Genomic DNA, 12782 nt, shown 5'->3' on the forward strand with positions numbered 1-12782 from the left:
GTTTTGAACAATTGAAGACTTGCATATAAGAACATGAGGCCTGTTCAAACAGTAATATGATCTGCCTTTTGGAAAACTATGCACATAAGGTTGAAATCAAAAATTCTTCCTTTACAGTTTAAAATATAGTTTTCCTAAGTTCTAATCAAATCTATATTTTCGATATGATGTAATAGATATAAATTTCCATTTTCTGGACTTTTCTTGGAACATATTATATATAATTATGACCAAAGAGGAAAAATTCTTTGGCTCCTTCTCAAACTTTTAAGAGTTTAACTGAGCCGGGTGCGGTGGCTCACGCTTGTAATCCCAGCACTCTGGGAGGCCGAGGCGGGCGAATCATGAGGTCAGGAGATTGAAACCACGGTGAAACCCCGCCTCTACTAAAAATACAAAAAAAATTAGCCGGGCGTAGTGGCGGGCACCTGTAGTCCCAGCTACTCGGAGAGGCTGAGGCAGGAGAATGGCGTGAACCCGGGAGGCGGAGCTTGCAGTGAGCCGAGATTGCGCCACTGCACTCCAGCCTGGGCGACAGAGCAAGACTCCGTCTCAAAAAAAAAAAAAAAAGAGTAACTGAATCCACAGTTTAAAAATAATATTTACGTAACATCCCAGAAATTCTGTTAACAGAACAATAACCAAAACTGTATTTCCTCCCTTTATCTTACTGCCTTTGAGAGCTTTTGAGTCAAATGGTTTTTACCTGAACAGAACTAGTCATAGTGCTTAGAGCAAAGATGGTAGCACAGTCTTTCACAGTTGACTGGCTGTCAAATGCCCCCTGGGTATCCATCAGAACAACTGCAACCTAAAAAAAAGGAAAATACAAACAAAAGAGATTAAACTAAGAAGGAGGAAAATGTAAAGGAGAAATTGAAAAGTACAGGTAATACATACTTAAAGTACAGGTAATGTTTACGTGAGCCTTAAGCACCTGCTTGTAGGTTCTGTACAACTATTTAGGTGCTTTGCTTTGACTACAGCACTCTACTGAAGATTATCCAGAGGTATACAGAGCAATATGGAAGGCAAAAATTGCCCCACCAACTTAAACAGACAAAAGTTGAAAGCAATTAGCGTATCACCCAGCCAGGCATTTGGATGTTTTCTGTTGTTGAAAAAGAAACTAAAAAATATTCATCTTGGCCAGGTGCGGCGGCTCACACCTATAATACCAACACTTTAGGAGGCCGTGGCAGCAGCATCACTTGAGCCCAGGAGTTCAATACCAGCCTGGGCAACACAGTGAGACCCTGTCTCTATACAAAATTTAAAAAATTAGGATGGGTGCAATGGCTCATGCCTGTAATCCCAGCACTCTGGGAGGGAGGCCAAGTCAGGTGGATCACTTGAGGCCAGGAGTTCCAGACCAGCCTGGCCAACACGGTGAAATCATGTCTCTACCAAAAATACAAAAATTAGGCCAGGTGCAGTGGTTCACACCTGTAATCCCAGTACTTTGGGAGGCCAAGGCAGGTGGATCACCTAAGGTCCAGAGTTCGAGACCAGCCTGGCTAACATGGCAAAATCCCGTCTCTACTAAAAATACAAAAAAAATGGGCATGGTGGCGTGCACCTGTAGTCCCACCTACTCCAGAGGCTGAGGCAGGAGAATTGCTTGAACCCAGGAGGCAGAGGTTGCAGTGAGCCGAGACCACACCGCTGAACTCCAGCCTGGGTGAGAGAGCGAGATTTTGTCTCAAAAAAAAAAAAAAAAACCAAAACTCTTTGGTATATACCCAAAGGAGCTGAAAACTTACGTCTCAACAAAAACCAACACATGAGTATTTATAGGAGCTTTATTCTTAATTGTCAAAATTTGAAAGCAACCAAGATGTCCTTCAACAGGCAAATGGATGAACAAACTGGTGAATTCATAATGTAGAATACTATTCAGCAATAAAAAGAAATGAACTATCAAGACACAAAAGAGTTGCAGAAATCTTAAAATCGCATTGCTAAGTGAAAGAGGCCAATCTGAAAAAGCTGCATATTTTATGATTCTAACTATATGACATTCCAGTAAAGGCAAAACTATGGAGACAGTAAAAAGATTGGCCGGGCGTGGTGGCTCACACCTGTAATCCCAGCACTTTGGAAGGCCGAGGTGGGCGGATCACGAGGTCAGGAGATCGAGACCATCCTGACTAACACAGTGAAATCCCGTCTCTACTAAAAGTACAAAAAATTAGCCGGGCACAGTGGCGGGCGCCTGTAGTCCCAGCTACTCGGGAGGCTGAGGCACGAGAATGGCGTGAACCCGGAAGGCAGAGGTTGCAGTGAGCCGAGATTGCGCCACTGCACTCCAGCCTGGGCGACAGAGCAAGACTCTGTCTCAAAAAAAAAAAAAAAAAAAGGATCAGTGGAGGAGTTTGTGGGGAGGGAAGAAGAGAGGAACAGATAGGTACATTACAGAGAATGTTTAGGGCAGTGTGACTATTCTGTATGATACAGTAATAGTGGGCACATGTCACTACACAGTTGTCAAAATCCAATGTACAACACAATCAGTGAGCCCTAAAGTAAACTATGTATGGGCTTTAGCTAATGACAATATATTGGTTCAAATATTAATTGTAACAAATGTATCACACTATTACAAGATGTAAACAATAGAGCAAACTGAAGGAGAGTGTGGGAATGGGGCAGGTTCCAATTAATTTTCCTGAAAACCCAAAATGAACAAAATAAAGATACGATTTTTTTTTTTGAGACGGAGTCTTGCGCTGTCGCCCAGGCTGGAGTGCAGTGGCGCGATCTCGGCTCACTGCAAGCTCCGCCTCCCAGGTTCACGCCATTCTCCTGCCTCAGCCTCCTGAGTAGCTGGGACTATAGGCGCCCGCCACCACGCCTGGCTAATTTTTGTATTTTTAGTAGAGACGCGGTTTCACTGTGTTAGCCAGGATGGTCTCGATCTCCTGACCTCATGATCCGCCCACCTCGGCCTCCCAAAGTGCTGGGATTATGGAGTTTCACTCTGTTGCCCAGGTTGGAGTGCAATGGCATGATCTTGGCTCACTGCAACCTCCACCTCCCAGGTTCAAGCGATTCTCCTGCCTCAGCCTCCCGAGTAGCTGGGATTACAGGCATGAGCCACTATGCCCGGCTAATTTTTGTATTTTTAGTAGAGACAGGGTTTCACCATGTTGGTCAGGCTCATCTCGAACTCCTGACCTCAGATGATCGGCCCGCCTCGGCCTCCCAAAGTGCTGGGATTACAGGCATGAGCCACTGCGCCTGGCCTTTTTTTTTTTTTTTTTTTTGAGACAGAGTTTTGCTCTTGTCACCCAGACTGGACTGCAATGGCACAACCTCGGCTCACTGCAACCTCTACCTCCCAGGTTCAAGCAATTCTCCTGCCTCAGCCTCCTGAGTAGCTGGGATTACAGGCGCACACCACCACACCCGGCTAATTTTTGTATTTTTAATTGAGCAAGACTGTCTCAAAAAAAAAAAAAAAAAAAAAGTTGTTTTCTGTTAATTTTAATATCTGTGTTAGTTCTGAGACAGTTTTGATTGATTTTTCTCCTCATTTGGGTTATATTTTTCTGCTTCTTGCATGTCTGCAAATTTTTGATAGGATGTAGATTTGTGGATTTTCCCTTGTTGGGTGCTGGTTATTTTTGCATTCCTATAACATATCTAGCTTTATTCTGAGATGTAGTTAAGTAATTTGGAAACTCTGGTTTTTTCTGTTCTTGCTGTTTAGATTTGTTAAATGGAACCAGAGAGTGTTGGTAGTTATTCCTCATTACTGAGGCAAGACTCTGAGTACTCTTCCTAATCCCACTGCAATCTCCGCCTCCCAGGTTCCAGCAATTCTCCTGCCTCAGCCTCCCAAATAGCTGGGATTACAGGTGGGCGCCACCAAGCCCGGCTAATGTTTGTATTTTTAGTAGCGACAGGGTTTCACCATGTTGGCCAGGCTGGTCTCGAACCCCTGACCTCAGGTGATCCGCCCACCTCAGCCTCCCAAAGTGCTGGGAATACAGGCATGAGCCACTGCGCCTGGCCTTTTTTTATTTTTTATTTTTTAGATGGAGTTTAGCTCTTGTTGCCCAGGCGGAAGTGCAATGGTGCAATCTCGGCTCACTGCAACCTCCACCTCCTGGGTTAAAGCGACTCTCCCGCCTCAGCCTCCCAAGTAGCTGGGATTACAGGCATAACCCACCACACCCAGCTAATTTTTTGTATTTAGTAGAGATGGGTTTTCACCATGTTGGTCAGGCTGGTCTCAAACTCCTAACCTCAGGTGATCCACTCACCTCGGCCTCCCAAAGTGTGGGATTACAGACGTGCGCCACTGCGCCTGGCCAAAGAATTTTAAATGAACAAAGCATCAACCAGCTGTGGAACAACTTCAAACAGCAAGAGGCACATGTAATAGGAGTCTCCAAAGGGAATAACAGACCAAAAAAACTTGAAGAAATAATAACCTTAAAATGTCCAAATTTGATAAAAATTATAAATCTGCAGATTCAAGAAGCTCAACAAAACCCACATACAAAAAACATGAACTACATTGGCCTGGCACAGTGGCTCACGCCTGTAATCCCAGCACTTTGGGAGGCCAAGGCAGGCAGATCACGAGGTCAGAGATTGAGACCATCCTGGCTAACACAGTGAAACCATCTCTACTAAAAATACAAAAAATTAGCCAGGCGTGGTGGCAGGTGCCTGTAGTCCCAGCGCCTTGGGAGGCTGAGGCAGGAGAATGGCGTGAACCTGGGAGGTGGAGCTTGCAGTGAGCCGAGATCGCACCACTGCACTCCAGCCTGGGCGACAGAGCCAGACTCCCTCTCAAAAAAAAAAAAAAAAAAGAAACAATGGCAGCAAAAAGGCAAAGGGACAACACCTTTGAAGTACTGAGAAAAATATGTTGGCCTAGAACTCTATACTAAGAGTAAATATTTTCCAAAACAAAGGCAAAATAAAGATTTTTCAGATGTATGAAAGCTAAAATAATTCAGTACCAACAGTCCAGCACTTCAAAATATCAAAGGTGGACAGGCATGGTGGCTCACCCCTGTAATCCCAGCACTTTGGGAGGCTGAGACAGGCGGATCATGAGGTCAGGAGTTCCAGACCAGCCTGGCCAACATTGTGAAACCCTGTCTCTACTAAAAATTAGCTGGGCATGGCGGTGTACGCCTATAGTCCCAGCTAATCAGGAGGCTGAGGCAGAAGAATTGCTTGAACCTGGGAGGCGGAGACTGTAGTGACCAAGATTGTGCCACTGCACTCCAGCCTGAGCAACAGAGCGGGATGTCTCAAAAAAAAAAAAGCACAAACAGGCGTGAAGGCATGCTTATAGGATTGGGCTAAAAACAGAAGTTAATGGATGAAAGTCTGTATAAGAAACACTGACTTACCCCTACCGATCCTTACAAAGAAATCTGTGGAGAGGCTCTATGCCCATAGCTTACAAGGCATGGATGAGACTGGGGCTAAGAAGCCCTACTGATAGCTGGGGGGTAGTGAATGCCCACCTTCTGAACAGTGAGATCCCCAATGCCATTTCCCTGCTCAACTCCCAGAACAACAACAGCCAGATCTATGCCACCCATACAGGAGTAAGGATGTAAAGAACAGAAGTGGTAACACATAAGAGCATCAGCCTCTGGGAAGTGAAAACTGGGCAGAGAGGAGAATAACACACATGACAGCTGCTTTCTGTTAGAAGCCTTACAGTAGTATTTGACCTTTTAAACTATATTCATGCATTTTATTTAAGAATCTTAAAAACAATCAATATGTATTAATTTTAAATCATTCACTTTGATAAAAAGTTGTTTTCACATCTTCCTTCCTTTTACTGAAAAAAAATTTCAGAAAATAACAGTTCATAAAAGACACAAACAAATCAACAGGTATATACCAGTGGAAAACACAATATGAAACTAAAAATGCCATTGGCTTTTTTTTTTTTGAGACAGAGTCTCGTACTGTCGCCCGAGCTAGAGGACAGTGGCGTGATCTCAGCTCACTGCAACCTCTGCCTCCCAGGTTCAAGTGATTCTCCTGCCTCAGCCTCCCAAGTAGCTGGGATTACAGGCGCCCACCACCACACCCAGCTAATTTTTTGTATTTTTAGTAGAGACAGTGTTTCACTATGTTGGCCAGGCTGGTCTCAAACTCCTGACCTTGTGATCCGCCCACCTTGGCCTCCCAAACTGCTGGGATTACAGGCGTGAGCCACAGCGCCCGGCTGCCACTGGCTTCTTTAATTGGTTAAGAGCACAAAATGTAACAGGCAGAAGGTCTGTTTCAAACAAATTAAAAAGCTATGTGTTTTTTAAATTCTCCCCAAGTCGGATATACACACACCCACAAAAATAATATAGTGTGTGAAGGAAAGCTGTCATACACAGTAAGTTGTATCCTGAATTATTCAAGGAAACACATGTTGAAATAGGAATTAACAGAGTCAGCAACAGATTAATATTTTTTAATTGAGTCTAAAAATGCTACATGGCCCTAAGCAATACTACATAAAGTACTGTTAGGTACAAAGGAAAAAGTCTGTATAGCTTTTAGCAAAAATGTTTTTCCAGAAAAGAAAATTAAAATAATGCAATCAGCAGACCAAGGAGACTACAGCTAGACATCGAAGCTACAACTTCTCATATCTGTGTCAGAAAATCCTATTTATCCACAACAGACTAAAATTTCAGGACAAAACAGGAACTTTTTAACTTTTCTTCCTTTATCCATTTTAAATTCTTTAATAAAAGGTTTTTAATTGGGTTAACACAGTACGTGCTGAAGTTCATATTTTGTTGTTGTTGTTGTTGTTGTTAATCTGTAAGGTCATTTTCATCCTTACCTTCTTCCCACCTGGCTTCTCCACAGTGAAAACTTCACTCCAGATCTGAATCCCAGTGGTTTCTGGATCAGATCCCCCTCTCCATGAAAATCCTGTTAATGGTTCTTCTGGGTCACCCAACCAATTTGAATGGCCACTTTCCTTCTACAGAAGTAAGAAATTTCCATTAAATCTTAAATTAAAAATTTTATGCATCAAGGATATTATCTATGAGCTTATTTCGCTTTTTTGGACATTAACGTCTCACTTTTTACTTGAAATAAAATAATTCTATCTTACCTGAGAATATAAGTATCGTAGCATAAAATCCAGAATGAAGGACTTGCCCTTTCGGAAGGCACCAGCCACTGAAACCACTACCACATCAAGATCTCGGATGTGGTCCTGCAAGAGGATGCTGGCCAAGGCTTTCTCATCTAGCTCAAAGGAATGTTGATCTTTCTGAACCAAAACAACCTGCACTGGACCAGGCTTGCTGCTCTCCATGGCATCACCTATGTTCATGCAGAGAAAAAAAATCAATGTCAAATATTTAAAATATGTTTTCGAATATAGGGAAAACAAAAACTTCTTAAACAGGGGACAGGGCCAGGCTCAGTGGCTCATGCCTATAATCACAGCACTTTGGGAAACCAAAGCAGAAAGATTACTTGAGGCCAGGAGTTTCAGACTGGTCTGGGAAACAGTGAAACCCAACGCTATGAAATCTTAAAAAATTAGCCAGGTGTAGTGGTGTACACCTGTAGTCCTAGCTACTTGGGAGGCTGAGGCAGGAAGACTGCTTGAGCCCAGGGGTTTGAGGTTGCAGTGAGCTATGACCATACCACTGTACTCCAACCTGGGTGACAAAACTAAACAAAACAAAAAACGGACACAAAAGTACTAACCATAAAAGAGCAGGGCACAGTGGTTTGCCCCTGTAATCCCAGCACTTTGGGAAGCTGAGGTGGGTGGATCACTTGAGGTCAGGAGTTCAAGACCAGCCTGACCAACATGACAAAACCCCATCTCTACCAACAAATACAAAAATTAGCTGAGTGTGGTGGTGTGCACCTGTAAGTCCTAGCTACTCGGGAGGCTGAGGCACGAGAATAACTTGAACCTGAGAGGCAGAGGTTGCAGTGAGCCAAGATCATGCCATTGCACTCCCACCTGGGCGACAGATAAGACCCTGTCTCAAAGAAATAAAGTACTAACCATTAAAGAAAATAAAATAACACAGACTTCATTAAAATTAAAAATTTTGTTCACTTAAAGACTTCAATAAGTAAAAATGCAAGCCATAGGCTAGGGAAGAGTATTCACAACATCTGTTTCCAAAGGACCCACATCCAACATCAACATAGCAATCCCTAAGAAAAAAATAACAGGCACTTTGCAAGAAAAAGATATACAAATCCCATTAAAAGGTACTTCCGTATCATTACTTAACAGGGAAATGTAAATTAAAACCACAATAAGATACCACTACCTGCCCATCAGAATGGCTAAAATTTAAAGACTGACAATATCAACTTTGGGACAGGGTAGGAAGCAACTGGAATTCTCACACATTCTGATAGGAGCACAAAATACTAAAGCCACTTCAAAAAACTGTTTGGCAGTATCTACAAAAATTAAATGTATCTGTGATCCAGCAATTCTACTCCTAGGTATACACCTAAGAGAAATGAATGCCTACGTCCACCAAAAAACATATATACAAGAATGTTGAGCTGGGCGTAGTGGCTCACACATATAGTCCCAGCTACTTGGAGAGCTGAGGCAGGAGGATCACTTGGGCCCAGGAGTTTAAGACCAACCTGGACAATATTGCAAGACTCTATCTCAAAAACAGAAAGTTCATTATCAGCTTTACTCAAAACAGTCCAAAAGTGGAAATAAAACAATGTCTATCAATGACAGTGTTTGCCACTGCTAAGCTTTATTTAGAGATATATATATACAAATATATATATATTATTTAATCCTCAGAACAACTCTATGATGTAAATAATACTGCCCCATTTTAAAAAGAAGGAAATGGCCAGGCTCAGTGTCTCACACTTACAATCCCAGCACTTTGGGAGGCCAAGGCAGGCTGATCACTTGAGGTCAGGAGGTCAAAACCAGCCTGGCCAACATGGTAAAGCCCCGTCTCTATAAAAATACAAAAAAAAAAAAAAATTAGCCAGGCATGGTGACGCACGCCTGTGGTCCCAGCTACTCAAGAGGCTGAGGGAGAAGAATTGCTTGAACCGGGAGGCAGAAGCTGCAGTGTGCGGTGATCGCGCCACTGCACTCCAGCCTGGGCGGCAGAGTGAGACTTGGTCTCAAAAAAAAAAAAAAAAAAAGAAGGAAATGAAGGCTTATGAAGGTTCAGCATATTGCCCAACAGGTCCTAGGAATAAGCTCAAAAAGATCTTTAGGTGGCTGTGTTTTGCATATCACTAGTAATAACTCAAAAAGTTTTAGAAGCAATTAATTCTATAGTTCAAAATTAAGCACTAACTAGTATTATACTTTCCTTACCAGAGTTTCTCTACCAAAACACAAAGATAATTAATTAATTTGAAATTGAGGTGAGGCACAGCATCCACGCCTGTAATCCTAGCACTTAGAGAAGCTGAGATGGGAGAATTGCTTGAGGCCAGAGTTCAAGACCAACTTGGCCAATATAGCGAGAGACTGTTTGAAGAGAAGAGAAGAGAAGAGAACAGAAGAGAACAGAAGAGAACAGAAGAGAAGGCAAGGGGCCGGGCGCGGTGGCTCACCTGTGCAATCCCAGCACTTTGGGAGGCCAAGGCGGGCAGATCACCTGAGGTCGTGAGTTCCAGACCAGCCTGACCAACATGGAGAAACCCTACCTCTACTAAAAATACAAAATTAGCCGGGTGTGGTGGCACATGCTTGTAATCCCAGCTACTTAGGAGGCTGAGGCAGGAGAAGTGCTTGAACCCAGGAGGTGGAGGTTGTGGTGAGCCAAGATTGCGCCACTGCACTCCAGCCTGGGCGAAAGAGTGAGACTCCGTCTCAAAAAAAAAAAAAAAAGTGAAAAGAAAGCAGGAAGGAAATTCATTCAGGCTAGATGTGGTGGCTCACGCCTGTAATCCCAGCACTTTGGGGGCCAAGGCGGGCTTGTCACCCGAGGTCAGGAGTTCGAGACCAGCCTGGTCCAACATGGTGAAACTCCGTCCCTACTAAAAATACAAAAATTAGCCGGGCGTGGTGGTGGGCGCCTGTAATCCCAGCTACTCCAGAGGCTGAGGCAGGAGAATTGCTTGAACCTGCATGGTGGAGGTTGCAGTGAGCCAAGATCGTGCCGCTGCACTCCAGCCTAGATTTCAGAGCAAGACTCTATCTCAAAAAAAAAAAAAAAAAAAAGAAAGAAATTCAGAGCCACTTAGTAGCTGTGGACTTACGGGAAGTTCACAAAAAACTACCAGTGGGGCCTAAGGAATGAATAACGAACTATTTCCCTAAGAGTGAGTATGTGTCACTGTTATTAAAGATGTTTTTAGGTAGTTAAAAGGACATAGTAATTTTAATAATTATGCATGTTAATGTATACTTTAAAACAACAAATCTGTATTTTGATAAATTATCCTTTAGAAGGATGCTAAGTTTAAGAAGTCTGTTTGTTTATTTATTTAAGACAAGGTCTGGCTCTGTAACTCAGGCTGGAGTGCAGTGGCACGATCTTGCTTCACTGCAACCTCCGCCTCTCCGGCTCAAGTCATCCTCCCACCTCAGCCTCCCAAGTAGCTGGGACTACAGGCATTCATCACCACACCCAGCTAATTTTTGTATTTTTGGAGAGACGGTGTTTCACCATGTTGCCCAGGCCCGTCCTGAACTCCTGAGCTCAAATGATCCACTTATCTCAGCCTCCCAAAGTGTTGGGATTACAGCAACACCGTACCCAGCCAAGAAGTCAATTTAAAGTAGACTTAAGGAGACATATCCAGTAAAGCTTAGTACTGACAGGCAGACATGGCCAAAATCACAGCAACACGGTACCCGGCCAAGAAGTCAATTTAAAGTAGACTTAAGGAGACATATTAAGTAAAGCTTAGTACTGACAGGCAGACATGGCCAAAATCACAAAGATGGTTCCAAAATGACTTTGCCTAACCAGCACTGAGGGCTACAAGATCATGGCAGGCAAAGCAGACAAAACAGTTTGACTGCAAGACTCTCTCCCCTTCAAGCTACTGGAATTGCTGCTCACTTTTTACATTTATAATATCAGATAGCAAGAGAAGGGTTCTTCGCACTTTTTTTTTTTTTTTTCTGGAGACAGTATCCTGCTCTGGCACCCAGGCTGGAATGTAGTGGTGCAATCCTAGCTTACTGCAGCCTCAAATTACTGGGTTCAAGCAATCCTCCCACCTCAGCCGCCAGAGTAGCTAGGACTACAGGTGTGTGCCACCACGCCTGGCTAATTTTTTAATTTTTTTGTAGAGATGGGGGTCTCATTATGTGGCCCACATTAGTCTCAAACTCCTGGGCTCTAGTGATCCTCTCACCTCAGCCTCCCAGAATGCTGGGATGATAGGCCACTGTGAATGTGGATGATAGCCACTGTGGCTAGCTTCTTCCTACTTTTTAAGTTTTTGCAGACTATTGGAAAACAAGTTATAAATATAGGTTAAATGTCATGCTATCATTGTAATCGATGTATACTAATACTTTTCTTTCCTGTTATTGCCTGGATTAAAAAGGAAACATTTCTGTGAATAATCTCTTAGGGTTCTTATTGCCCCAGCAGCAGGTGAATCCAAGATCCAAAGACCTTCAGTCTTTCATACAAAGAACTAATGAGAAGAATTTATTCAGACTTCAGGGATAAGCCACAGTGTTAAGTACTGTGTAGCACTCAAAGAAACACAAAACAAAGTCTCGATTGTGGCAGAGATGTCTGGTTGTTCCCCCAATATTAATTTCTCTCTCCTGCTATATAATAGATTTTTAGCTGGGCATACAACTGCCCAGAAGAAACACATTTCCAACCCAAATTTATAGCTAGGATATGACCAGGTGACTAAATTCTGACCAATGGGAAGTGACTGGAAATGACAGACACAACTTCCAGATCAGGCATCTTCCCCCTGCTTGCTGGCTAGATGTAAAAGTGGGAGTGAATCATCTTGGGCCAGGCATATGAGGGCAACACCCCAACAATGCTGGAGAAACAAGAGAGGTCAGATTTCATATAGCAGAACTGCCATACTGGTTCACTTCTATGTGAAAGAAAAATAAATGTCTGCCTTGCTTAAATCACTTATTTGGAGGCTCCATCAAATACAGCCAAACCTAATAGCCAACACAACAGCCTTCCAGGACTTTACAATTAAGTTCATCATACCAGATCTTTCTGTTTTATCTGTTTCACTATTAAAAGTTTACTGAGCGAGGCCAGCCTCCGTGGCTCACACCTGTAATTCCAGCACCTTGGGAGGCAGAGGCAAGCAGGTCACTTGAGGTCAGGAGTTCGAGACCACCCTGGCCAACATGGTGAAACCCTGTCTCTACCAAAAATATAAGAAATTAGCTGGGCGTGGTGGTAGGCACCTGTAATCCCAGCTACTCGGGAGGCTGAGGCAGGAGAATCACTTGAACCCGGGAGGCAGAGGTTGCTGTGAGCCAAGATTGCACCACTGCACTCTAGCCTGGGCGACAGAACGAAACTCTGTCTTAAAAAAAAAAAAAAAAGTGTACTGAGCAATGTGAATGTAATGAGCAATGTCAATGTAATGACACACAGCACATACAATAAACTATTGTATTTTTTTTTTTTTGAGATGGAGTCTCGCTCTGTTGCCCAGGCTGGAGTGCAGTGGCGCGATCTTGGCTCACCGCAACCTCCACCTCCCAGGTTCAAGCAACTCCTCTGCCTCAGTCTCCCGAGCAGCTGGGACCACAGGCATGCACCTCCATGCCCGGCTAATTTTTGTATTTTTAGTAGAGACAG

At 43.4% G+C, this 12782-nt stretch overlaps 1 protein-coding gene across 2 annotated transcripts in view; it reads right to left on the bottom strand.

Moving 5' to 3' along the window:
• Positions 1-12782, bottom strand: part of ATL3 (atlastin GTPase 3) — a 44230-nt gene that overhangs the window by 23323 nt on the left and 8125 nt on the right. For both annotated transcript variants that reach the window (XM_003274133.4, XM_003274132.4), the window contains exons 2-4: positions 7109-7323; positions 6830-6973; positions 707-811 (exon numbers count right to left, since the gene is read on the bottom strand). In XM_003274133.4, the coding sequence (XP_003274181.1) occupies positions 707-811; positions 6830-6973; positions 7109-7315 (456 nt within the window). In that variant the 5' untranslated portion in view covers positions 7316-7323. The remainder of the gene's footprint in view (positions 1-706; positions 812-6829; positions 6974-7108; positions 7324-12782) is intronic.

Source organism: Nomascus leucogenys, chromosome 4 (assembly GCF_006542625.1).
Source record: "Nomascus leucogenys isolate Asia chromosome 4, Asia_NLE_v1, whole genome shotgun sequence".
In the NCBI taxonomy this organism is placed as follows: Eukaryota; Metazoa; Chordata; class Mammalia; order Primates; family Hylobatidae; genus Nomascus; species Nomascus leucogenys.